The 27,807-nt window shown below is 35.0% G+C and overlaps 1 protein-coding gene across 1 annotated transcript in view; it reads right to left on the reverse strand.

Moving 5' to 3' along the window:
• LOC306882771 (adhesion G protein-coupled receptor A3-like) overlaps window positions 1-27,807 on the reverse strand; it is a 156,587-nt gene that overhangs the window by 62,293 nt on the left and 66,487 nt on the right. Inside the window, exons 11-12 of the mRNA XM_079437648.1 lie at window positions 27,589-27,750; window positions 25,423-25,611 (exon numbers count right to left, since the gene is read on the reverse strand). Of these exons, the coding sequence (XP_079293774.1) occupies window positions 25,423-25,611; window positions 27,589-27,750 (351 nt within the window). The remainder of the gene's footprint in view (window positions 1-25,422; window positions 25,612-27,588; window positions 27,751-27,807) is intronic.

Raw genomic sequence — 27,807 nt, forward strand, 5'->3', positions numbered from 1 at the left:
CAGGAAAATGTAACAACATTAAGTGTAACAGACACACACACACACATATATAAAACTGCCTCCTCATTTTAAAACATCACCACACGCCACTGGTGAGTAACTATTTGTATTACGTGTTCACTATTGCTTTGTCTCTTCTTACAGATCGTTTGATATATTGAGTCATTTATGTGATTTAGATCTAAATCTCAGGAGAATCCATCTATGAAGGATAAATACTTCTAAACTATGTTTTTTGATGTAAAAATCTTGATGACATTATAAATGGACCTCAGAGAACAGTCCAAAATAATAAAAAAGGCAGTTCATGACCCCTTTAAATGAATACTGCCAAAATGATCCACAAATAATGTTGTTGGGGGTTTTTGGAGATGCATGAGCTCAAATCAATCAATGAGGCCTGCGATCAATCAGATCCAAAAAGAAACTCAAAACCTGTGCTGGAAATTAGTAGCCTAATTTATGAGCAATTTTTAAAATGCCAGTAATTTTGGACTGGAAATACTAAATTAGGTGTAGGATTTTCAGCAGCACAAGGAATATAAGAAGCAGTTTTTAAATCTGGTTTCTTCAGATTTTCCTCAGGCTGATGTGCTTTAAACACATATATCACTCAAGCAGCTTCTCATTCATTTCTGTAGAGAAAAGCCTTTATATGGCACATTAGCAACTGTTTTTTTTTAGCATATGCTGCTGCAGGAGCAGAAAAGAGGAGCGTCACATGATAAAAACGCCACCAAAAGAGTTTGATGAGTAAATTGTCAAAGGAAAGTTAATGATGCCGTCTGCGGCTCGAGTTTCTACAGCTCACTGCTCACGCTCATCATTCTGCATTGATTTATATTAAAATGGCTAAATTATCACTTGCAATGGAAGCACTTTAGATGTATTTATGGGAATGTTTTAATGATGTTTCTTCTTGAAGCGTTGAGAGACAGAGGAATTTTGGGGATCGTTTCTAAAATAGACCACAGAAACCATCGACAAGAATTAGAACGCTTCACCAAATGACAAATGACATGTTAATTTTGTTCAATAATATTTTGAAGTAAAATAAATATGCCAAAGTGAGCTAAAATCTCCTCTCTCTTCAGAAATTACAAATAAGAAAAAGTCATCTACACAATAATTACGTTATATATATATATAAACAGGATTTTAACATCTTTGCAAATTTATAAAAGATAAAAAACTTAAATGATTCCATTGCCTAAGTAATCATACCCTTATCTGGGACAGTTCAAATTTAGCTCAGGAGCATTCACATTTCTTGTAGGTGTTACTACACTTCGAGTGAAGTTAACCTGAGGCAAATTCAATTGAATGGGTATGATTTGGAAAGGATTTGGAAAAAATATGATTTTATTAAGGTCTTAATAAACGGTCTAACAGCTGAAAATGCATATCAGAGCAAAATCCAAGCCCTGAGGTCAAAAGAACTGTCTGTAGAGCTCAGAAACAGGTTTGCGTCAAGCCACACATGTGGGGAAGAGTTCAGAAACAAATTCTGCTTCATTGAAGGGTCACAGATGCATGTAGTCTCTGTTACCATTAATGGATGAAGTTTGAAACAACCAGGATTCTTCCTAGAGCTGGCCTCCTGGCCAAACTGAGCAATTAATGGAGAAGGGCTTTGGTTAGAGTGGTGATGAAGAACCTGATGGTCACTCTAGTTGAGCTCCATGATCATATGTGGAGATAGAAGAAACCTACAGAAGGACAAACATCACTGCAACACTCCACCGATCTGGGCTTTATGGCAGTGTGGCCAAACTCAATCCTCTCCTCAGTGAAGACACAAACACACTTGGAATTTGCAAAAAAGCACCTAAAGGACCCTCAGACTGTGAGAAATATTATTTGGTCTGATGAACCTCAATTCTAAGTATCATGCTTGAAGGAAACCAGGCTCTGCTCATCTCCTGCAGAGTAGCATCCCAAAAGTAAAGTGTGCTGGTAGCAGCCTCATGCTGTGGTGTTGTTTTTCAGCGGCAGGGACTGAGGGACTCGTCAGAGTGGAAGAAAAGCTCAATGCACCAAAATATTGAGATAGCCTTAATGAAAACCCAGTCCAGAGCATTCAGAACCTCAGACGGGCAGAAGGCTTACCTTCCAACAGGACAATGTTTTATGTTTACTACTACTGCTGCTACTATTACTACTAGTACTAATATAAAAAAGAATTAAATACGGGGATTTGTTCCTCTAAAGCTTTAAATAAATAAATAAATAAATAAACTAACCAACCAAGCATAGAGATGGTCATTAATACATTAAATACTTTCAGACAAACAAACAAACAAGTTACAGCAGAAGTGCAGGTATGTGTTAAATGAGGGTAATGCGGTCTCTTAAGTGTGTAGAAATCTAATCTCTACTGTCACTGCAGCCTGAGGACAGAAGAGTTTCTTTCACGTCAGTTCAATGGGAATCACGGTGATCTGCTGTGAAAAATGATAAAAACAACAAAATTACTAAAACGTTGAAAACAGAAAAAAATAAAAATAAAATGTAATTAAAAATGTTAAACAATAACAAATTCACGATTTCAATCATAAAATCAAGATTTAAAAAAAAAATAAAATAAAAAAAAGTTTAAATGACTTGCACAGACAATTTGATTACACTTAAAAGTTTAAAGCATGATAAATAAAGATGCAAAATGAATCAATGCAGAAAAAACAATACCATATGAAGAGAATACCATCATACCGCTTTTGCTCGGACAATATTCACAATATAGCATGACATCTCATACATTACTTAAAACCCTCTGATGGTTTGCGGGGTCTTTTTGACCCGCAAATGACTTTTGCTCAATTTTTTTAAATGTTCCCTTTGTCCAAATGGTATGAAACCTTCTACAGCTCTCAACACTTTCTAGATCTACAAAAAAAAAAAAAAAAAAAAATTGGAATGATATCTGTTTTTATGTTAGCGTGACAAAATTTGTGACACTCGTGGTTTTCAGGTTCTCTGGAGACCCCGCAATCAAAATAGACAAAATTCATAATCAAAGTCAGAAACAACGCAGAACACATCGACAGAAATGGCACAACTAAAGTGGCACACTTCCACCAATGCAAAAAACATCCACAATGCTAAATTATATTGCTCACAACACACACACACTTATTGTTCCTCATTTTATTTACTTATTTTTTCCCCATTTACTGATTTCTTTTATTAAATTTTATCTTTTTACTGCTTTATTTGCTCACTTGTTATTGCTGTTCAGTTCATGTGTTCATATGTAATATAACTGTTCATTTCTGTTCATTTTTGTTCTGTTACAGTTAGTAACTGAAATGTTGATTAAAATTGTAGAATTATATTAAAAATAGATAATTGAAATAAATGATAAAATCTTAAGACATTTTGTTCAGGTTTGATTCTAATCATAATGTAACATTATTGAAAAACTGGGTTTTTTTCAGTACAAAAAATATTAAACTTTGACAATTTTTTTTTTATTTTTGTTATAATTGTGATTTTAAAATATTTAGATATGAATCCAACTGAATCCAATTTGTGAAAATATATCTTTCAGGTAGTCAAATAGCAAATAGCATATAGTGGAGCTCTATGGCCATCTAGTGGTTAAAGTGATTTTTTTTATTTTAAAACTGCATTTTCCAAAAAATTGGTATAAATGTTACATTAAATCATTTAAAATGGTCCATGTTATCCCCATGAATGAAAGTTAGAAATCTGGGCCTTTTATAAAGTGAATTTTACATCAAATGCTGTTTTTTTGTTCCTATTTAAATAAATGTTTATTTATTTATAGAAATTTAAAAGATATCATAAATCCTCCAAAAACTGCACAAATGTTGAGTAAAAACATTAACAAACAGAGTAAAATTACATTTGTAAAAAAAAAACCTATTATCTTGGAGACCTCTCTGGAGACCCCAAAAAAACAAGTGTGGACAGAAATGAAAACCATCAGAGGTTTACGATACTTCATTCAGTATAACGCTACTACATCAGCATTTGCTTGTAAGACAAATCAGTGATTCAGAAACATGATGCAAGAGCAGAGCAAATGCAAAAACCTCTCACATATTAGATCACCACCATTATCATCTCGCCTGCTTTATGAGTGTGTTACGAAGTCAACAGATAATAGTTTTTACCACACACACGTCCTCATAAACGCTGCTTCAAACCCACAATCCTCTCTTGTCCCTCTCTCAACACAAACAAGACCGGGATAAGTGCTGGCGACCCAGGGCTTGTAAAGCAGCCGCTGCCGATCGATTCCCAGGAGAGAGTGTGTCTGATTGATACAAAGGAGCTGTACAAACGTTTCCATCCCTGCATTGACAGATTCATTAGAGCCGCTTCCAGCTAATACATCATTCATGCTCCCAGTGTCGTCTCTCGCGGACACAAGTGTCCAAACACACGGACGAACGGACAGCTATACAAACACCACACAAAGGTTTACAAGACTAAAAAACACAGATTTAAAGAGATTATATTCAGCAAAAAATAAGAGATTAAACTCAATCGTACTGAGAAAACAGTGTAAATTTCAGATGGAAGGGTGGAGCCGTTTAAAACTATACTGAACTACAGTTCACATGTGTTAACTATACCTGTAGTATAACTGCAGTGTAACTAAAAGCCATAAAAAAAAAAAAAAGTTTGGTACTTGAATAAAATTAATATAAAATAGAATAGAGATAAATAAAACTACAAATATAAAATATATATACTTATTTTGTTTTATACATCTCATTTTAGTTAGTTTACTTTGAAATACTACACTAACTACACTCTTGAAAATCATAATAAGTGATGCCCGACCAAAAAAAGTTAGTTTAACCATGGTATTTGTAGTAAAACTGGTTATACAAAAAAAAAACATGGTTACTACACTTCTACTATAGTAAAACCACAGTTAATTTTATTAAGGGATTTGTGTATAATTTCTTTATTTGTCTTTGTTTTGCTTTTAAACTGTACTGCCTTAATGGTTTGATGTTTTAAATGTTTAATAAAAAAAACAAAAAAACTATTAAATTGAAAAAAGATACGCAAACTCCGAAGTCCCGATCTGACTCAAAAGATGATTCGCGGACCATCATTTCAGATCTGGGCCCGTATTCATAAAGATTCTAAGAATCCTCTCAGAAAACTCTTAATTTAGCTTAAAAACGTTTACGTAGGAGTCTTAGCTTAAGAGTGATTTGGGACCGATCTGAGAGCAACTCTGAGAGAGGAAAAGACAAAAACTTTCATCTTAGTGAGGAGGCGGGGTTGACCCCGTTGCTATGTATGACACAATCTTTTGAAGACTGTGATTGGTTGGTTGTCAAGAAGGAAATAAAAGAGTGCTTTTAAGAGTAGGGTATATTATAAGCCTTCACTTTGAAATTACAGGCGGAATTTTTCCTCTCGCTCTCTCACACACACACATTATATATGTATATATATATTCTTAATTTTTTATTTACCATGCTGTCATACTTACAGAGCCAGCGCCAGGGCACCTCCATCGGGGGGCATTTAAATTTCTAGGGGGGGCACAAATCACGTTGTGTGTGTGTGTGTCGGGGGGGGGGGGGGGCTGAAATCTGTGATCTCGTGCAGTTGCTGACGCTTGCTAAAGCGTGCAATTGCATTATGTGCATTATGTATCATCACTGCTGAATAGTTGCATTTTTCCAGTTGCCAAATATGTTAATGTAGTGATTTCTGGCGCTATGGCAATTCTGCGCGGTGTCTGAGATGTCAGCATGTCTTTAATAAGATCAGTCACAAACATGATCCCTGCACGATCTAATGTGTAGTGTCTTATTAACTCACTCTCATGCATTGTGTGCAACACATTTCTTCTCGCTCTTCATTTTCGTCCATTTTCTCCGCTGTTAAAGAAACTCTTAAGCCCCTTAAAAGTCCTCGTCCGTACTCCTAACAAGTTTGACCTTAAGACCTCTTTTAAGGGTTAAGATGCTTTCTGAATTACTTTTTTCTTTACTAGGATCTTTTCTTTAAATTTAAGAGTAAACGCCCACATTTCTAAGAATTTTCTTAGAATTTTGTCACTAGGAGCTACTTTTTGCATTAAAATTCTTCATGAATACGGGCCCAGGTCTCGGAGCGCAAATCATTCAATTCGAGAAATAATTTACGAACCCGCTCCAAAGTCCCGATCTGAATCAAAAGATTTGCAATACGCGATCCTATTAGAGCGCTTCGAAACAGTGAATCATTTTGCGACGCATTGGTTTAACTGATTCAGAGTTTCGAAAAGCTCCGTTTCACCGATCACTGTACTTTTTAAAATCATTACAAGCAATATCCAAATTCAAAACTGCTTTTTTGAACTGTTTTTTGCAAGTGAATCACTTAAACTGAATGATTGAGTCACAAGATTAAATCAATTGGAGCGGTTCCAGTGTAAATGACTCACTCAATTGATTCAATTTGTCTGTTCGTATTTTCGCATCTTCAGTCATGTTTACACGACACTGTCAACACTACTACTGGCTTAGCTTGCTAATTTTATGACATTGACTGAAATAAGCAAAAAACTATGATGTTTACAAAGAAAATATCAGTATATCCATTCCAAAGATAACATCCAACACAAATCTACGAACATATTCAGGTGAGGTAACCAGTTTACTGCTAACTAGTGAAACTAGCCATTAATATGACGAGCTGCAGCTCAAAACACATGTTAGATGGAAACATTGTGCTTTATGATGGAGTTTGTAGCTTATGTCACTAGATTTGATAGTTTGAGCTGCAGTTCAGTTGCTGACAGTTCAATAGAATCCAGCATCCATAGCATCCAGTCTCTCAGACCATTGAAGTAAATGTTGAATTGAGCAGTATATATTGTAATAAATATCTGAGAAATTATTGTTGTACTGATTTTATTAGACTGCATAGAGTGATAGTCAAAGATGAACACAAAACAGCAGAACAAACTTAAAGATGGAAAACTTTATCATACCATAAACTTTATCAATCTCATAGCGTCTCTACTAAATTCTTAAACTAAACTTATAAGTAGCAGAAAAAACAGAAGCCAGAAACCAGAAGAAAAGCTCTTTAAAAACAAATGAGGCAGATGAGCTTCAGGAGGACAGAGATCTGACTCACGGACACATACTAGTGATTAAACTAAACTATAACTAACCACAGAGCACTCATCACATCATTAAACACACACGGCTTGAACTGCTGCTGTGTTAGCAATCCAGATCACAGCAGTCAGATCGGAAGAAAACGCGAAACACAGGAACATTTCTAAAATAACCTCCATCAAATAATGATTCAAAAAATGGGTTTAAAAATAAGGGTTGAAAGCATTTTTGCAGCAATTCAGTGTTTTCCTTCATTAACAGCATGTGCTAAAAACAGCCAATGTTCTGTAAAAAGATTAATGTGTAAATTACAGATGAGAGGAAGCCAACAGCTCTCATATAATAAACAATAAAATAAAAATATTAACATGTTTAATATAAAATTAATTTATATAAAATAAATACATTGTAAACAAACAAATAGTATCATGAAAAATGACACTAAAATACTTTTAGAAAAGGAGCGCAAGCAACAAATGTTAAAATAATACAAATATAAATCACTGAGTTTCACCAACAGCTTTACTATGACAATCATTCTGATACCAGAAATAATTCCACATTACAGAATCAGAAACACTGTAACAAATATACAAATATCTAAATCCACTCAATAAATTCATACACCTTTATTACATGCTTGACTGATGACGTGAGCTTCTCATAAATTAACAATCAGTTCTGAAATCGAGAATCAAAACAGGCCAACTCCACAAAAGCAGCTCACATCAGCAAAAAAAGAGTGAAAATATTTACACAGACTGACCTCACCAAGTGCTTATTCCCCTTGTCCTGAAATCCTCCAGTTTGCTCCCAGATGAATCATTCCTCAAAGATGAATAAAAACCCATTCAGAAAAACACAGGGATTGCATTATTGAAGAGAAGCTGAACTAAAGGCCTCAAACACCTGCTCCCTCCAGACAGGTGTAACAAATTAAAAGTCCCCCATCTGTCCCCCTTCCGGTTGTGCTTGGGGAAAATAAAATAAAATAAAAAATAAATGTTTTTTTCTCAAATATTTTTATAATTTGGCCAGACAGTAAATTAAATAAATGCACAAAATGAGAAAGAAAGTAAGGAGTTTTAGGGAGCATTTCTTTACAGAAAACCGCAAGTATTAGGAACAGTTTTTATGCTTTATGAAGTTTTTATATTCAGGCAGGTTTTCTGCCACTGGTCAGATGAACAGATGAATCATTAGTCTGATTAGACTAATGATTGATTTTATGAGATGCTGTCATATTCAAAATAATGTTGCATTTTAATTGCAGCAGGAAGTGTTGTTTACTCTGATGATTGTGAATAAAATCTTACCAGTCGCCCAACCACACACACACACTCAAGTTCTCCAGTACAACAGCTCTGCTGATACACTAGAAACTATCAATAAAGCCAATTAAAAGAGAGAAACACTGAGCAGATGGCTTCAGTCATGCACTTGGTAAAAGTGTTAAAAATAATCTGTACTGTCATTCACCATATGCTTAAATCTTTATTCCACACAATATGTGACTAGAGAGCTCTGAATGATCACAAATCTGAAGATGCAACATATGAATTATAAAACAGCACAGCAGAAATACTGCATAATTTCTCAGTTTTGTCATCTACATCTGTTGAATTCTGCATTCCCTCAGTTTTCCTCTGTTGAAGTGAAGCATTTTTACACACCTGTTTCTTGGCATTGTGTGCATTTTCTATAAATTCTCACAGAAGCAGTAAATGTCATATATAAAGCTTGGCATATGAGTTTGTAGACCGATTATGGGTCATATTTATAGCAAAAACTGAATGCTGATGGTTAATTGTACAGTATTAGAAGAGACGACAAAATATCAAATCTAGCATGTACTGTCTGACAAATATTAATATACAAACATTTTGGGCAATGAGCAGGTTCACTGACTGTTGCCTGTTTTCAATGAAGTTATGTAAGTGATAATGTTGTATGTGAAAAATAATACAAATATTATTTTCTTAATTTTCTCCATGCATTCTATGCACATGGTCGGTTTAGAGTTTTTTTTATACATATTTGTAATATTTAATATGATAAACGCAATATAAATATAATTTTATATCTCATCACAGTCTGTTGTGATGTCCAAGTACTTCATCAAATGTAAGTGATGCATAATAAAATAATATTTTTCCATATATATTATTTTTTATATTTTAAATACTTGTATATATTTCTTATTTTTATAGATTTATCATTGATATATTGATATATATATATATATATATATTTTTTTTTTTTGCATAATTTTAGTTAAAGTTTTGGTAAAGGCCAGTTTTCATCTTCAGGGAAGCTTTTTCAAGTCTAATCCAGTTAATATTTTACCATAAGAATATTACAGTAAAACACAGATATAGTTTACAGAAATGAAACTGTTCCATTATGATGGATGTTCAGTCAACAGATCTACGACTCTAAAATTCATGGACTCTGAGGAGTGTTTGGTCGTGTCCTCCTGACGCTGCTCCACGCTGACAGAACAACCCTGATTAATGAAGATCATCAAATTAAAAAGCTAATGCATCAATGATCTTCTGCTGGTTTCAGGAAAGGGCAGACTCGCCTGGTGGTGAAGGAGCACTAAGGAGCCCATAAACATGTTATCTATCAACTTCAGCATCATTCCCAACTGACTGGAAGACTGCTGACATTTAACAGATCAGCAACAGAAAGTACAGCAGAAAAATAAAAAGTCTAAACAGACTTTGGATTTTAAAAGCACTGGATCGTTCAGTAATATTAATAAAGGAATACTGGAACCATTATGCCATATTTACTCACCCTGATGATGTTCATTCAAGAAATTACATGAGGGTGAGTAAATATGGCTAAATATCCAGTTTTGTGTGAATTATACCTTTAAAAGGTAAACGGCTTCTTTAAGGCAAGACACAACAGGTGAACAGGATAAAAAAATGTCACTTACTGTAATACTGTACACTAAAAAAAAAGATGAATTGAAATTACTAAATTTTTAAGGTAAGTGGTTGCAAACCACTTATTTTAGCTACATTTAAATAAATAAAAAATGTTGAAAGTTAGTAAACTAAATTTATTTAAATGTTTGTATAATTTTTTTCCACTATATATATTATCATACAGTGGTTTCCCCAGTTGTTTAAATCACAGTGCATTAAGACAATTGTTTTGTATTGCAAGTTTCCTAAAAATGTTATGGTTAAATATGCAAGTAAGGCATTAACTAATCAAATATGCACAAAATTGCATATAAATCTGAACATTCAGGTTCTAAATTCTAGTTTGATTTTGTTGACATTAAATGTTTTTACAGAGGGGATTTCTCTTTTTATCACTCCATAAATCAGAAAATACTGTCAACAGCCAATAAGAAATGCATTTTCATCCTGTTTTTAGGAAGAAAATGTTACATAATTCAGTTCAAATGTTACCTGGACAAACCCCTCTATAAAAACCTTCAGAATACAGACAGGAATAAAACTGTAAAGTTTGGTGTATGTAAGTGTTACTGGAGTGCAGAAAGAAACTCTTTAAACATATGTATTGTAATTAAAATACAGACGTTAATATACACAAACGTAAAGTGCAATGGTAAATCAGTCAAATGACATATGAGCAAAGGCCCAGTAAAAGCATTAATAATATATATAATAATAAAACAGTCAACTTTGGTGTATGTAAGTGTTACTGGAGTGGAGAAAGAAATTCATTTGGAGAAAACGGTCTTTAAAGATATGTATTGTAATTGAAATCTAGACGCAAATGTAATAATAAAAACCAGGCGAATGTTATATGAACAAACCCTTCTGTAACAACCTTCAGAAAATAGATAAGAATAAAACCACCTAGTTTGGTGTATGTAAGAGTTACTTATATGGAGATAAAACTAATTTTAAGAAAACCGCATAACTGAAATCTACAGAAGCAAATATTTAAAGCAGGGCTTGAAAACTAAGAAAAAGTAAATCAGTTCACTCCGAGCAGAACCGATATTTTAACGTTTCCGTTCCTGCGTTCCTCTGTATTATTACCGTTCTGAAACTGGTTCGAGTAGAAAAAATAACGGTTAATAAAATTTGATTTAGTTTCTGTTTCCGGTTCTGTTCCAGTAAAAATTTTGTTCGTTTCCGGTTTACGTTCCTTGAACCGGTTCAGAGCCCTGAAAAAGTGTAATTAAAAAAAAATAAAAAAACAAGGGAATATTATATGAAAAACTCCCTCAGTAAAAAATCTTCATAAAATACATAAGGATAAAACTGTACGTTTTGGTGTATGCAAGTATTACTGAAGTGGAGAAAAAAATCTACAGATGCAAATAGATAAAGTGTAATAATAAATCAGGCAAATGATATATGAACAAACTGCTCTATAAAACCCTTCAGAATATAGAGAGGAACAAAACTGTCAAGTTTGGTGTATGTAACTGTTACTTAAGTGGAGATAAAACTCATTTTGAGAAAACCACATAAATGAAATCTACAGATGCAAATATTTAAAGTGTAATAAAAAAATTAAATTAAAAAAAGTGAATATTATATGAACAAATCCCTCAGTTAAAACCTTCAGAATATAGGTAAGAATAAAACTTGTTTGGTGTACGTAAGTGTTGCTGAAGTGGAAAAAGAAACTCAATTTTAGAAAGACACAAGATATGTATTGCACCCACCCGAATTCCGGAAATGTTGGGACGTTTTTTTAAAATTTGAATAAAATGAAAACTAAAAGATTTTCAAATCACATGAGCCAATATTTTATTCACAATAGAACATAGAGAACATAACAAATGTTTAAACTGAGAAATCTGAAAATTTTATGCACAAAATGAGCTCATTTCAAATGTGATGCCTGCTACAGGTCTCAAAATAGTTGGGACAGGGGCATGTTTATCACGGTGTAGCATCTCCTCTTCTTTTCAAAAGGTCTGGGCATCGAGGTTATGAGTTTCTGGAATTTTGGTTTTGGAATTTGGTCTTATTCTTACCTGATATAGGTTTCCAGCTGCCGAAGAGTTTGTGGTCGTCTATGATGTATTTTTCATTTAAGGATGTGACAAATGTTCTCTATAGGTGAAAGATCTGGACTGCAGGCAGGCCAATTCAGCATCCGGACTCTTCTACTATGAAGCCATGCTGTTGTAGTAGCTGCAGTATGTGGTTTTTCATTGTCCTGCTGAAATACACGTCGTCTGGAGGGGAGCATATGTTGCTCTAAAACATTTATATACCTTTCAGCATTCATAGTGCCTTCCGAAACATGCAAGAAATTTGGACTCGTCTGACTATAGAACACTTTTCCACTTTGAAACAGTCCATTTTAAATGAGCCTTAGCCCACAGGACACGACGGCACTTCTGGACCATGTTCACATATGGCTTCCTTTTTGCATGATAGAGCTTTAGTTGGCATCTGCAGATGGCACGGAGGATTGTGTTTACCAACAGTAGTTTCTGGAAGTATTCCTGGGCCCATTAAGTAATGTCAATGACAGAATCATGCCGATGAATGATGCAGTGTCGTCTGAGGGTCCAAAGACCACAGGCATCCAACAAAGGTCTTCGGCCTTGTCCGTTACGCACAGAGATTTCTCCAGTTTCTCTGAATCTTCTGATGATGTTATGCACTATAGATGATGAGATTTGCAAAGCCTTTGCAATTTGACGTTGAGGAGCATTGTTTTTAAAGTATTCCACAATCTTTTTACGCACTCTTGCACAGATTGGAGAGCCTCTGCCTCTCTATAGCTAATCATGTTACAGACCTGATGTCAATTAACTTAATTAGTTGCTAGATGTATTCCCTGCTGAATCTTTTCAAAATGTCTTGCTTTTTCAGCCCTTTGTTGCCCCATGCCAACTTTTTTGAGACCTGTAGCAGGCATCAAATTAGAAATGAGCTCATTTAGTGGATAAAAGTGTACAATTTCTCCATTAAAACATTTTTTATGTTCTCTATGTTCTATTGTGAATAAAATATTAGCTCATGTAATTTGAAAGTCTTTTAGTTTTCATTTTATTCACATTTAAAAAAACGTCCCAACATTTCTGGAATTCGGGTTGTAATCAAAATCTATGGATGCCATTAGATAAAGTGCAATAATAAAGTTAAGTGAGTGAAATATGAACAAACCCCTCTCTATAAAACTTCAGAGTATAGATAGGAATAAAACTGTTAAAATTGCTGACGTGGAAAAAAAAACATTTTGAGAAAATCGCCTTTAAAGACATGTATTGTAACTAAAATCTAAAGATTCTAAAATCTAAAGATTCAGATATATAAATTGTAATACAAATAGAGAGACAGAGAGAAAGACTGACAGACAGAGCTTAGTCAAGAATCCAACATGCAGACTGTCTCTCCAACAGATTAATACTTTTGTAATCCTCTATTTCTACATCTGTGGGCTGTTACGATGATCTCATTGTCTCGCCGTCTATTCTGCTTTCTAAGCGACTGGACTCCTTTAAATATGAAAGAGAGAGAGAGCAGATGATGAAGACATGCTTTTACAGTCAGAATATACATTATAGAAGTTCAAGAAGTTTCTCCTTCTCAATGAAGTGAGTCAGAGAAATACAGATGAAATGGTAAAAAGAGCCCAAGGATGTGAAGAATGACTCAGTGATGATGATGTGGCTCCACAAACTTTTAATTCCTTCATATTAAATTATCTTTTTATTCTCTATCATTGTATTATTTCTCTTTCATCTGTGTTATTGTATCTCCTCCACACTGTATGAGCTCATCGCTTCGTCTGGACGCCGTTAACAAGATAATTCACTGCTGCCAGTGACACAATGATTTGAGTCTCAAGAGAGGGTGAAACATTCACTAGTATTCCCTTTTCAGTTCATGAAGGTGAATTTCAATTCAGTTTCTTACGATGCACAGAATCTGAACTGAAATGACAGAAAAAAAAAGTTTACTGAATTGCAATTTAAAAAAAAAAAACTAGAAATGCATTCTGGGAAATACAGTGGTGCACAAAAATTAATTTATATAAATGAAATAAATATTTAGGTGTCATCTACCCATCTCGATAGATAGGCTATATATAACTATCTATAGTTATATATAATTATAATTTATATACTGGATGGTTTGGAACAATTAAAAATTTGTAGTGTTTTTGAAAGAACAAACTCCTAAAGGTGGCATTTATTTGGTCAAAAATACAGTAAAAACAGTAATATTTTGAAAAAAAATATATATATATTTGGCAACACAACTGTTTTCAACATTGATAATAATCAAATGTTTCTTGAGCAGTAAATCAGTATATTAGAAGGATTTCTGAAGGACACTGAAGACTGGAGTAATGATGCTGAAAATTTTGTTTTGATTACAGGAATAAATTACATTGTAACATATATTCACATAGAAAACACTTATTTTAAATGGTAAAAATATTTCACAATTTTTACTGTACTTTTTCATCAAATAAATGCAGTGTGTGTGAAGAAGATTAAATGGTCTCTGATCGTATCTGGACTCTTGTAGTGACCAGCGGTAGGCCATATGGCAACACTCATAGAGCCGAGAACAGACAGATACATCTATCAGTGAAAACCTCAAAATCAGCCCAAAACATGCTCATGACGGCATGTTGAGATGAGTGCTTCCCCATTTGTCAAATACAGCACGTTCAGTCCGTGCTAATCCAGCACTATGAAAGTACATTAATGTTTATGGGGTTTAGGTTTGGCAAACAAGATGAATTTAGGTCAAAACCCACTAATCTTTAGTGAAATCATCTTTAGAAGTGCAGATATTTCAGATTTTGTTACAGTGTCGTCACAACAGACACGAGTATGAGCTCATTTCACATTAGATACAAAGGTTTGATGTTATTTTTTACTGTACTGTGCTTAATAATAGCACACTCATTAAACACCCAAAGCCCAAAAAAACAAATATGTGTTAAATATCAATGTTAACCAAAACTAAAGCTTTTAAAAATAATTTTTGTTAAAACAAAATATAAATATTAGATGAATAGTGTAAACTTATAATAATGTTGCTTTGGCAATTAACTGAAATAAATTAAAATTATTAAAACTAAAACTGAAATAAAAATAAATTAATGTTCAGTAGAAAAAAATAAAATAAATAATAAAAATCACACATTGTAAAATTACTAAAACATTACCTAAAAATAAAATGAAAATAGTATTACAAATAGTATTACAATAGCAATAAAACTACTAAAAAATAGTATTTTGTTAATTGAAACAAAGTGCATGCACACACATTTCTGCACAGGGCAATAACTGAATGTCCTTCCTCTTTCTAGGGTTATAGATGAGAAAAGTGCCTTAGCTGCGATCACACAGACTACTGCAGTTGACATTTCATTCACTCACTGCAGGAATTAGCACATGATGTGATGTAGGTTTTAACCGCAGCCATTAGCGGAAATAAGAAACAGATGCGTGTGAGTCATTGGGGTGTGTGTGAAAGCATCTGTGTTTGTTCTAAGAGACTGTGTGTGTGTGTGTTTCATAACTGTATTTATTGTATTAGACTGATAAGATTTGATCAAGTTAGAATGAGAGAGAGTGATTCATTGGACAGAAAAATAAGAACCATTTAATACTTAATTCTGAATTGTTTCTCTCTCTTAACGGGATAGTTCACCCACAAATGAAAATTCTGTCATTATTTACCCACCCTCATGTTGTTCCAAACCTGTATGATTTTTTAAAGAATATATTTGGAATAATGTGGGTAACCAAACTCTTTCTGGTCCCCACTGACTTCCATTGTATTTTAATTTTTTTAATAATATGGAGGTCAATGGGGGCCGGCAACTGTCAAAATATCTCCTCCTTCTCTCAAAATATATTCAGTGTCTTGTTTAACTTAATTCTTTTTTTTTTTTTTATTATTTAAAACAATGGAAAAACGGAAATAACTTACAATAAGTTTCTATTTGTTAACATTAATTTACTTAATTAGTTAAACTAAAATATTAAATGTGAAATATTTAGTGACATTAAGTGAAAATGTTAATCCCTGATGTGAATAATCTATTTTTGTAATTTATGTAATTTTCTTGTTAATTTATTAGTATTAGTATTATTTTATTTAAATAATATGTTTATATATCGTGTTACTATGTTTTAATGTCTAGGGTAAGGGAGCCGTAACATCTCTTTTAGAAAAAAAAAATTATTCCCTTCCCCTTTCTCTTTAAAGGGGTCATATGATGCGATTTCAAGTTTTGCTTTCTCTTTGGACTGTTACAAGCTGTTTGTGTATAGATAAAATCCCTGAAGTTGCAAAGACTGAAGTCTCAAAACCAAAGAGATATTCTTTATCAAAGTTAAGACTTGTCCACACCCTCCTAAAACGGCTCATTCAAACACGCCCCCACATGTCTACGTCACGGTGTGGGAAGATTTGTAAAACACCACCCAAATGAACACGCAAAGAAATAGGGCGTGATTTTTATTCTGGCTGTAGTATTGTTGCTGCCGCCGGAGCCATGTCCTGGAGACGCTGTGTTTCGTTGTGAAAGCGAAACTAACACAACTAGACATCAGTGGTTAAGCTGTATTTACAACACTGAGGGCGTAACATTTCCGTCACACGCTTGAGGTATTCGGCCAATCAAAACGCACTGGGTAGCTGGCCAATCAGAGCATGCCTCGCTTCTCAGAACAATGAGCTTTGTAAAAATCTACGCATTTCAGAAAGGTGGTGCATAGAGGAGCAACAATAATGTACAGTATGTGGAAAAAAAGTTTTATTTTTTTTACTTTAATCCATTAAACATTACTCCAAATACACAAAATATTGTTCTTTTTTAACAACGTCATATGACCCCTTTAAAAGTGGAAAGTAATAGTTACATATTCCCTCATTGTCGTGTTCAAAAGAAAATTTATTTTGATACCCAGGAGTCGTTATCAAATATTGGAGTTCAATACTGGAGTTAAATACAAATATACAACAAAAAAAAAGATAAAAAAAAGATATGAAGAAAAGAGAAAAGTGATTTCCGAGTGGTGCTAAAGAAAATAAATAAACAAAACATTAAACCAATATACCTAATTAAATATTTCTTACCTAACTACAAAAAAATAGGAAATAAACAACTTCAGCGCAACACATGCCCTGCCTTACCTACACTAGCCAACAAAACAAAACTTACAAAAGATGGCACACACTCACTAAACTATAGTGTGTATAATACAATGCAATTTAAACCTGAATGTGTTCAATGTATGTCACATGACATCACAATCTATCACTTTCTCTGTTATCCACAAAGATCATACCAAGGACTCACAACACAGCTGTGATGAGAAAAAGACAACAGGTGAAATGCAGATCGACATCAGTTAGGATTGATCTATTTGAACACATGATAGGCATAATGCACAACACAACTTAACTAGAAAATAAAATGAAAAGCCTTCATCGAACACAATTTGTCATAGCATAGGTGAATCACGCTCGACGCCTCGAGACACAGTTTGCACGCCAGGGCTCTGGTTCTCTGTCTCCCTCCACGAGGTATGGGTTGCTGCTGCCACTACCTCAAATGCGTTCATAATGACCTACGTCATATACGTCATCGACCTCTTGGTGTTCCCATCAGAGTGGTGACGTATTCCACATACTGTGTGAGGTTTTACGCTAAAAATAATAAAAAAAACTACTATGACTAAAATAAAATAAGAAAATATTCCATGATATGTAACAACTGTCTGTATTTATCTATGTGTATGTATGTGAGTGTACTCATTTATTAATTATTTATTATTAATTAATTTATTTTTATTTATATATATTCCTTTATTATTATATATATTTCTTTCTTTCTTTATTTATTTATTTAAACTTTATTCTATATGTAGGGGAGGTAAGATAATTGTTTTGTATTTTGTGTTATTCTTTTGTATTTTTGGGGGGGACAAAATGCAGTAAAACAGAATTGAATAAAAAAAAAACAATGTGACTTGTATTGTGTGGATTGTACAGTGTTGCTATGTTGCTATGATCAAATTGTTTGTGTATACTGAATTAATGCTAAACTCTTAAATTCCTATTTGAAATACATCAAAAACATACATGAGTGTCTACATGAGACGGCACTGACACATCTGGCGTTAACAACATCCACAAACACACAAATCACTGACAGCAACGGCAGAGATCACAGAAACAAACTGAAGCAAACGCTCACACACACAGCAAGCAAAGCCTGAACTACTCAGGTCAAACTTCTCTGAATATGGAAATGACAATATCAGCAATATGAATACTATAAAACATTTGCATACACAAATGGATGGGCATTCAGCTATATAATTATCAGTGAAAATGAAACCAACAGACCATGACCCGGTAAAAATTACGGATGACGCAGAGCTGCATCTGGGAAAAAAATTATAATGATTTGCAAAAAAGGCCTAATATTATATGATTTGATGATGATGAATTAAAAAATATCAATAAAAACTTTCCATCTTGTTTTTTCACAAAACAAAAATGTATATAGAATACATGCTTGAATGCACTTATTAAAATAACAAAAGAAGTCAAATATTTCGGTTATGATAAAAAGTCCCTCTAAAAGAATAGAAAAAGACATTCACAACTTATACTTAAATATTTAAATGTCAAATAACTTTACAAAAAACTAGGGCTCGATGACCTGCCTGTCCTAAATCAGGATAAAGTAGGAAGGTTGGGCATGGGGTTAGCACCCCCACCCTGTAAAAAAACAAATCTGCTACGGAAACGTCAATTACATATAAAACCGAAAACTTTGCCCTGAAAGAGGAAGGATCTTCTTCACGAAGATGTATGAGGCTGTGTGGTGAAAGCCGTAAGGAAGCCACAAAGCCGAATACCCTTCTCGCCTTCAGGAGAATAAACATCGGCACATATAATGTCAGGACCATGTACGAGTCAGGTAAAATGGTGCAGGTAGCAGCTGAGATGAGGAACAACAACCTGACCTTGTTAGGCATCAGAGAAGCATGGTGGACCCAAGCTGGAGAGAGACGACTGATGACAGTAGAGCTGTTGCTGTACTCAGGGCATGAAGAGAGTGACGCACCTCACACACAAGGAGTAGGCATCATGTTGTCCAAACAGGCACAGAGGGCTCTGATTGGATGGGAGGCGCATGGCCCCAGGATCATCACAGCATCTTTCTGTACCAAGAGGAGGAGGATCAAGATGAACATCCTTCAGTGCTATGCTCCAACGAACGACAGTGAAGAGGAGGATAAAGATCAGTTCTACAATAGAGTCCAGAAGATCCTTGAGACCTATACAGACAAGGATGTCACCATCCTCATGGGAGATGTCAATGCCAAGATTGGGTCAGACAACACTGGATACGAACAGGTCATGGATACCCACGCCCTGGGAGTGATGAATGTGAATGGAAAGAGATTTGTGGACCTGTGTGCATTCAACAACCTGGTCATTGGAGGCAGCATCTTCCCCCACAAGCAGATCCACAAGACTACATGGATATCTCCAGACAGCGCGACAGAGAATCAGATCGACCACGTCTGCATTAACAAGAAATTCAGAAGATCCCTGCAAGACGTCAGAGTGAGAAGAGGGGCAGATATGGCGTCCGACCATCACCTGGTGGTGGCAAGACTGAAAATGAAGCTGAAGAGAAACCAGACTGACGCATCAGACAGAAGAGTGAAGTATAACGTCAGCCTTCTGAAAGACCCCAAGACGAGAGAACAGTTTGGTCTGGAGCAGGAAAATAAGTTTGAAGTGCTTCAGGACCTTTTTGAAGAGGAAGATTATGTGCTCATCAGGTGGCAGAAAGTGAAAGAGATACTAAAATCAAGTCCTTGACCAAGATAGAAGACAAAAAGAGGAAGAAGGAAATAGTCAACAACAGCAGGATTAGAGTAGCAAAGGCCAAGGCTCAAGAAGAATATGCAGAAGATCACAGAGTAGTGAAGAGGAGTATTAGGAAGGACAAGAAAGAATACGTGGACAGACTAGCGGCTGAAGCGGCAGAGCGGCAACATAAAACAGCTGTATGATATCACTAAGCGACTCTCCGGTAAGTTCAGCAAGCCAGAAAGACTCGTTAGAGACAAGCAGGGCAACACCATCTACAGCTTAGACCAGCAGATGGACAGATGGGCTGAACATTTTGAGGAACTCCTGAACAGGCCAGCACCTCCGAATCCCCCAGACACCAGGGGCATCACACTACTATCTGTGCCAGGAAAGGTCTTCAACTGGGTCCTTCTAGAGAGGATGAGGAACATCGTCGACCCACTGCTGCGAGACAAACAGGCAGGCTTCTGGCAAAACAGATCCTGCATTGCAATGCTCCGCATCATAGTTGAGCAGTCACTGGAATGGAACTTGCCGTTGTACGTCAACTTCGTTGACTACGAGAGAGTGTTCGATAGCGTGGATCGAGAGACCCTCTGGAAGCTCCTTAGGTTTTATTGCATCCCAACAAAAATGGTAAACCTAATCAGGAACTCCTACGATGGCATGTCCTGCAAGGTTATCAATGGAGGGCAGCTTACCACCAGCTTCCAGGTGCATACCGGAGTCCGAAAAGGATGCTTGTTGTCGTCGTTCCTCTTCCTACCGGCTATTGACTGGATAATGAAGTCGTCCACCAGTGGGCACAGGAACGGGATCCAATGGACTTTGTGGAAACAATCTTGCCCTCCTTTCACACAGCCAACAGCAGATGCAAGAGAAGATAAATGTGGTGGCATCATCACAAGTTGGCATCAATGTCCACAAAGACAAGACAAAGATTCTGAAGGTCAATACCACCAGTACAGAGCCAATCATTCTGAATGGAATTCCCCTGAAAGCACTGCAGTCCTTCACCTACCTGGGTAGCACCATAGACCAACAGGGCGGCACAGACGCAGACGTCAAGGCAAGGATTGGCAAAGCAAGAGCGGCCTTCATACAGCTCAAGAACATCTGGGCCTCTAGGGAGCTGTCCATGACCACCAAGATCCAACTGTTCAATTCCAATGTGAAGACGGTGTTACTGTATGGAGCAGAGACCTGGAGGATGACCAAGACCACTCTCAGGAAAATCCAGACATTCCTCCAGATCCGCTGGCCTAACACCATCAGTATCGCCAACCTATGGGAGAGAACCTGCCAACTTCCTGCTGAGGAAGACATCAGGAAGAGGAGATGGGGCTGGATAGGGCATACTGTGCGTAAACTGCCAACACAAATCACCAGGAAGGCACTGAGGCGTGACCTTGAAGATGACACAACAAAGATGGGTTATACCTGGCGACAGCTGGAGAGAATGGCCCAGGACAGAGGACTCTGGAGATCTGTTGTTGATGGCCCATAACCTGATAGGGGTGACGGGCAGTAAGTTAGTAAGTAAAACCTTACAAAATGTTGTGCATGTAAAAAGTGCTGAGAATGGATCAAATAGTTGTAATGTTGCTTAGATTCAGACAGGAATCATGTGTTTGTGCTGTTTTTTTGCTGATTAAGGGAGAATTCAAGACTAATTCACCAAACAAATAGTCAAGGAATGTAAAAATGCTATGAAACATCATATTATTTAGTGAGAAAGTGAAAGAGCAAAACAGACACTGTTTATGGAATCAGGAGATCAAAAAATGAGTAAGAAGCAAGTGTTGGATTTGATTCCTCAGATATGATGCAGATTACAGAGAAGCTCAGAGTTCAGACTCACAGTGCTGTAGTTTTGCAGTCACCGGTCAGATACTGTTGATGCTTTGGTTCTCACACTCGCTGTCGATGGAGAGTCAGTGTCTGTTACTTTGCTTTTATTCAGAGTGATAATGTACAGTGTATTTCACACACTCAGATCTCTCTCTCTCTCTTTAGCGCAGTGGAGATGAAACGCTTCCAGTGCTTCAGTTTTCAGAAGTGTTTCTCTGTTTGCTCTTCAGGTGAGTGAGAGAAATACATCTATAATGCAGCTCTGCAGATGAACCACTCCCACACACACACACACACTCTCTCTCACACACTGATGGACAGCATTTACACACATCCTACACAAGAAAAAACAACAAAAATACAGCATAATATATATATATATATATTTTTGGCCAGAATATATAATAATAATAAATAAATAAAATATATGCTAAATATATGTTTTAAACGGTACATAAATATATTTTGGAAAAACATTTTTTCATTATTTTTTTGCCCCTATAATATACTTTGCAATTTAAAGGTTTAAGCAATATATATCTTAAACACGTTTGAATATATATATATATATATATATATATATATATAATCTTAATTTTAGATTATTTTAAACACATTTGAAAATATATATATATATATTAAATATATGTGTGCGTGTGTGTTAATATGTAATTAATAGAATTGATGAAATTAATTAAAATGTGTGTGTAAATTATTCAAATATATATATATATATATATATATATATATATATATATATATATATATATATATCTCAGGGATGGGCAGTCACTATTGACATATTGACAGACGTGTGATTTTGGAACTGTTTCTGTGAGGACAGAAAGATAACAGAACGGAGTGTGAAATACTTGAATCTGTGTGAGTGATTATGATATTATCTAAATCTCCCCGAGGCGACTGACACACGGCAGGCAAATGAAGTCCGGATCAAAATCCATCTCAAACAGAAGTCAGCAGCTCGTTCACTCGTTAGTGTGCGTCAGGGCAGACATCGAGACTGATGGAGACGAGATCAGCCGCAGTCGTTTGTCCGATTTATATTCTCATTAAAGCAATGTCCCGCGATCAGCTCAAGAGTCCAGCATTACAGACTATACTGAACACAATTGTCAAGCAGAAACACACTATATATATTCACGCACAAATGGGTTATTAGAGAGCAACAACTACCATCTCTGGCAATAACCCTGCTATCACAAACTTAGCTTGATTAGCTCAAATGTTCACACTAAGATGCTTTTAGTAAAAGGATGATTGGATCGTTTAAGTGAACGGTGGGACCACGTTCAGAGATGCAATGGGTACACTGTTAAACATTTCTGTAATTTCTACAGTTATTTACTGTATATCACCCAGTACAATACTGCAAATTCCCTTTACAGTAAATAACTGTAATACCCTTTGCCTCATGGGAATTTTCTGCAACGTCAAACCCCACATACAGAGACTTGCTGTATTTTTTTGAATCGCTATATACTATTGTATTTGCTGTAACGGCCTCTTTGGCGCCATTCTATTGAGGTTGTTTTATTTTCCTAATTTCTTACATTTGGATTGACACGATTTGCCTTTCACTATATCTACAACGCCACAACAGCTTGGGACTGACTACACTGGATGTGTTAAATCACTTGTAATGATCGGAAAATCCGTTTGTCCTTCCTGTCAGAAACAGCGCGAGCGCTTGGAGTACATCTGTACATTAGAAATATACCGGGGCATCACTTTACTGTCCGCATTCACTGTAGATAGTATATATATAATGGGTTCTATATTGTTGTTTGTTGTCGAGTCGCGTCACGCCGCTCCACTCGTGTCCGAGGAAGACACGGAAGCAGCGGGGCAGCACCACGGGTTTTGCCCGGGGATGAACCTGCGAGAGTGGAAGGGTTCCGGAGAACATCTACGCTGTGTGTCGATGCATCTTACAAGAGAATACCAGCAAGCAAGGTAAAAATATATGTGTGTTTGTGTCAGATTGTTGCACACCAGTTTTAACCTAACAACATTTACCCGTCAACATAGCGGTAACAAACTTTACTATGGTAAACTGCGCTGTCGTTACAAACGACTTTTGTCTGCTTATTGAATTAAGTTACCGAATTTAAATAATTTTTAACGAGCAACGCTTATCTTATATTAACATTAAGTTAACTAATGTGACATTTAGTTCAGGTGTTACTAGTTGATGTTGGCCAGTAACGTTAGCCTATTGAGAAAACAAAATCGTTAAGTTAAACAAGTTTTATGGCTAGCTGCCTTTCTAGTTTTAGAATTAGTTTGTTATAGTTTTTAATAGAATTTAAGATTTACTGCATTTTTTTTTTGTATCTGTGTTTTAAAGGCAACTTCAATGAAGCATCAAGAAAGACATGAGCAGGCCAGCCACCCTGAGACTGATAATTCATGGTAAGAGAATGGTTTTGAGAGATTTGTGTATTTTATGTGGGGTTTTCCTTTTAAAAGTGTGCTATTTCTACTACTTGTTTTTCAGAGAAGACATTTCTTTCACTAGCAAAGTGGATGGTGAGCAAAGGTGGTGGCAACGTTTTGGGGCAGCACCTGGGTTTTGCAGATGCCATCTGTGAGGATAAATCCAGAGGATACAACATAATGCAGTGCAAAACGTCTTAAGACAGGAGAAATGGTGAAGATGCACTGTTCGAGCATTGGAAGCATTATATATAAAAATGATCAAATCTAATGAAATCTATATTAAAATGAATGAATTGCAGTAGTATACTGAATTTCATATTTTTTTTTACAGTAATTTACTGTAAAAGAGTACAGTTTGCAACTGTAAATCAAATACAGTTTGCTACTGTAAATCTTAATTACAGTAATTATTGGCAACACTGTTGACATTTAAAACAAAAAAACTGTAAAATTACAACATTTAATAAAATATTTAAAATTATAAAATATAAAAATACATAAAAATTATAATATTTTAGAATTATACAAATGTATTTTATTTTATAAAAATATTTTAAAATAAAAAAATTAAAATGTATAATTTAAAACATTTATAATTAAACAATTGTTAAATAACATTTATATAAAATATTTAAGAATTATAAAACATTTGATTTTAAATTTTTGGAAATTATAAAATGTTTTAAAATTGTCAAATATTTAAAATATTTATAATTAAAACCATTTATAATTATAAAATTGTAAAACTGCAACATCTAAATATTTAAAATGATCAAATATAAAGAAATCTATATAAAAATATGAAATATTTTATAATTATTCAGAATATATTAAAATTATAAAAACTATTTTATTTTTTAATTATTAAATGAGTTAGTTTTAACATTTAAAATATGTATAATTTTAAATATAATTATACAACTGTAAAATGACAGCATTTAATAAAATATTTAAAATGATAAAATATATAAAAACATTAAAATATCAGATATTTTAGAATTATAAAAAAAATAGTTTACTTTATGAAAACAATTTTATTTTATACAATTTTCAAATATTACAAATTTATAAAATATTTCAAATTAACTTTTTTAATTTGAAACATTTACAGTTTTACTTGGATTCTTTTAATCCAAGTAAAAACCAGATAATGTTTGTGGACTCGTGGGCCTCACCTGGCTGAGCTGACCCGTAGGTGACCCGGAGACGTTAAGCGTGTGGCATCTGAAGTTGAGGAGGGTTTTGTGCTGTGAAGCGTCGGCCAGCGGGGGCAGCAGAGGCGGATGCTGCAGCACCGTACACAATAAACCCACGAGAGAGTCCGGCCGGAGCAGCAGTGCCTCCAGAGCGATGTTCACCGAAACCTGCCACAAACACACACACTAATTACTTCCCACACACTAATCACCCGCTGGAAAATAAACAGCATTCATTGTTCAGGGTTCTGCTGAGTGAGTCAATGACTGATTATGAAAACAAAGACTCCATTAACGATCCCAGTCTGTAACCTACATTACGCGTCTGTCATTATGTCAAGATTTACTCAGACGCAAAAAAAACACTTGAGATACAGACAGCATGTGCTGATCTACAGAGATTCACAATCCCACGACTCTCAATACACCAGGGAATAAATCAACAGCACAACCAGTGTTTAACCAGCAAAATCTCAAGAGAAATGCATGCCAATTATTACAGCTAATTAAAACTACAATTAAATACATAAAAAAAAAAATGTTACTTAAAATAAAATAACAAAAATAATAAAATAAAGAGCAACATTTCTTTTTTTTATTTAGTTCAACCTAATGTACTAAAATAACTAAAACTGAAATCAAAAGTATTAATAAAATATATAGACATAAATAAGCCTGCTAAAAATGACAAAAACCTTCTAAAAAAAGACAACAAAATTACTAACACTTTAACTAAATTTAAAAATTAAAACAAAAAGATGAACAGATTCAAAATATAAATAAAAACTATAATAGTCTCTCAATTATAGTAAAATTACATTGCAATTCACATTTTTATGTCTTTTTATATATTTTTTTTGCATTCCATGCACAATACTGGTTTTGCAGTGAAATTAAATAGCATATAAAATATCCCGTATCTATGTGCCTCTTTTTAAGTGCATCTTTTGACAATTTTTTTTTCTTTCTTAAATCTGTCAATTACATAAGAATTCGGTAAACAGGTTATAATAATTACATCTTACGTACAACTTTTTTTCCCCTCATATACTTGAAATGTTCTTTGCACTGTGCGTTTTGTGTTTGTACTATGTTTATTTATTTATTTTCTCTAACCTATAAAATTCATTACCAAGCAAGGTTGTATATGTACCGTTATTTATTTTTAAAAAATCATATCCTTATAAAACACGAGAGACAAAAATAGATTTGTAAACAATCTTTTGGTTTAGACCTGGTTTTATCAATTAATGAAGCATTGCGAATTTATTTTCATTAACCTTGAAATTATATTTAGTTGAGGATATTAAATTAAGTTAGCCATTTTAAATAATATAGTTAATCGTGTAATTTGTCATTATTAATCTAATAATATCCAAAAGACAAAGAAATCATGCAATGAGGGTGTTAAAATAAACAACAACAACAAAAAAACACTCACCTTTCAGTTCAGCAACAACTCAACCAATACCCACTGCACAATAAGCAAATCCCAGCTGGTCCGTCAGCGCGTTTCTTACATTTACATTTATGCATTTAGCAGACGCTTTTATCCAAAACGACTTACATTGCATTCAAGTTACAGTTTTTTTTATTACATTTTATCAGCTTCTTGCTTTCCCTGGGAATCGAACCCATGACCTTTGCGTTGCTAGCGCCATGCTCTACTATTTGAGCTACAGGAAAGCTTCTCCATTTGCATGTGTTGTGAGGATTTGCAGCACGTTTCTTAATTTGCATGTGTTGTGAGCATTTGCAATGTGTGAGGATTTGCAGCGCGTTTCTTAATTTGCATGTGTCGTGAGGATTTGCAGCGCGTTTCTTAATTTGCATGTGTTGTGAGGATTTGCAGCGTTTCTTAATTTGCATGTGTTGTGAGGATTTGCAGCGCGTTTCTTAATTTGCATGTGTTGATAGCATTTGCAGCACGTTTCTTAATTTGCATGTGTCGTGAGGATTTGCAGCGCGTTTCTTAATTTGCATGTGTTGTGAGCATTTGCAGCGTTTCTTAATTTGCATGTGTTGTGAGGATTTGCAGCGCATGTGCTGTCAAAATGATGATGTTTTCTTGATTTGCTGGTGTTTTTTTGTATTTGCATGTGTTTTCTGAAGTTGCAGCGCGTTGAGCTCTCTCGGCCACCGTACCTTTGAGATGCCGGTGGTGTTTGCGTTGAGCGCGAGGTCTGCAATCCGCTCCACACACTGAACGATCCGTGTACACGCTCGAGCCTCGTTCTGAGCCATCCACAGAACATGTTCCTCCACCACCATCATGTTACTGGCCACGTCCAACACGTGATCGGCCAACTATACACACACACACACACACAACATCACAGATCTCAGACTCACAGGTACGGCAGG

This window comes from Barbus barbus (assembly GCF_936440315.1).
Source record: "Barbus barbus genome assembly, chromosome: 16".
Lineage (NCBI taxonomy): Eukaryota > Metazoa > Chordata > Actinopteri > Cypriniformes > Cyprinidae > Barbus > Barbus barbus.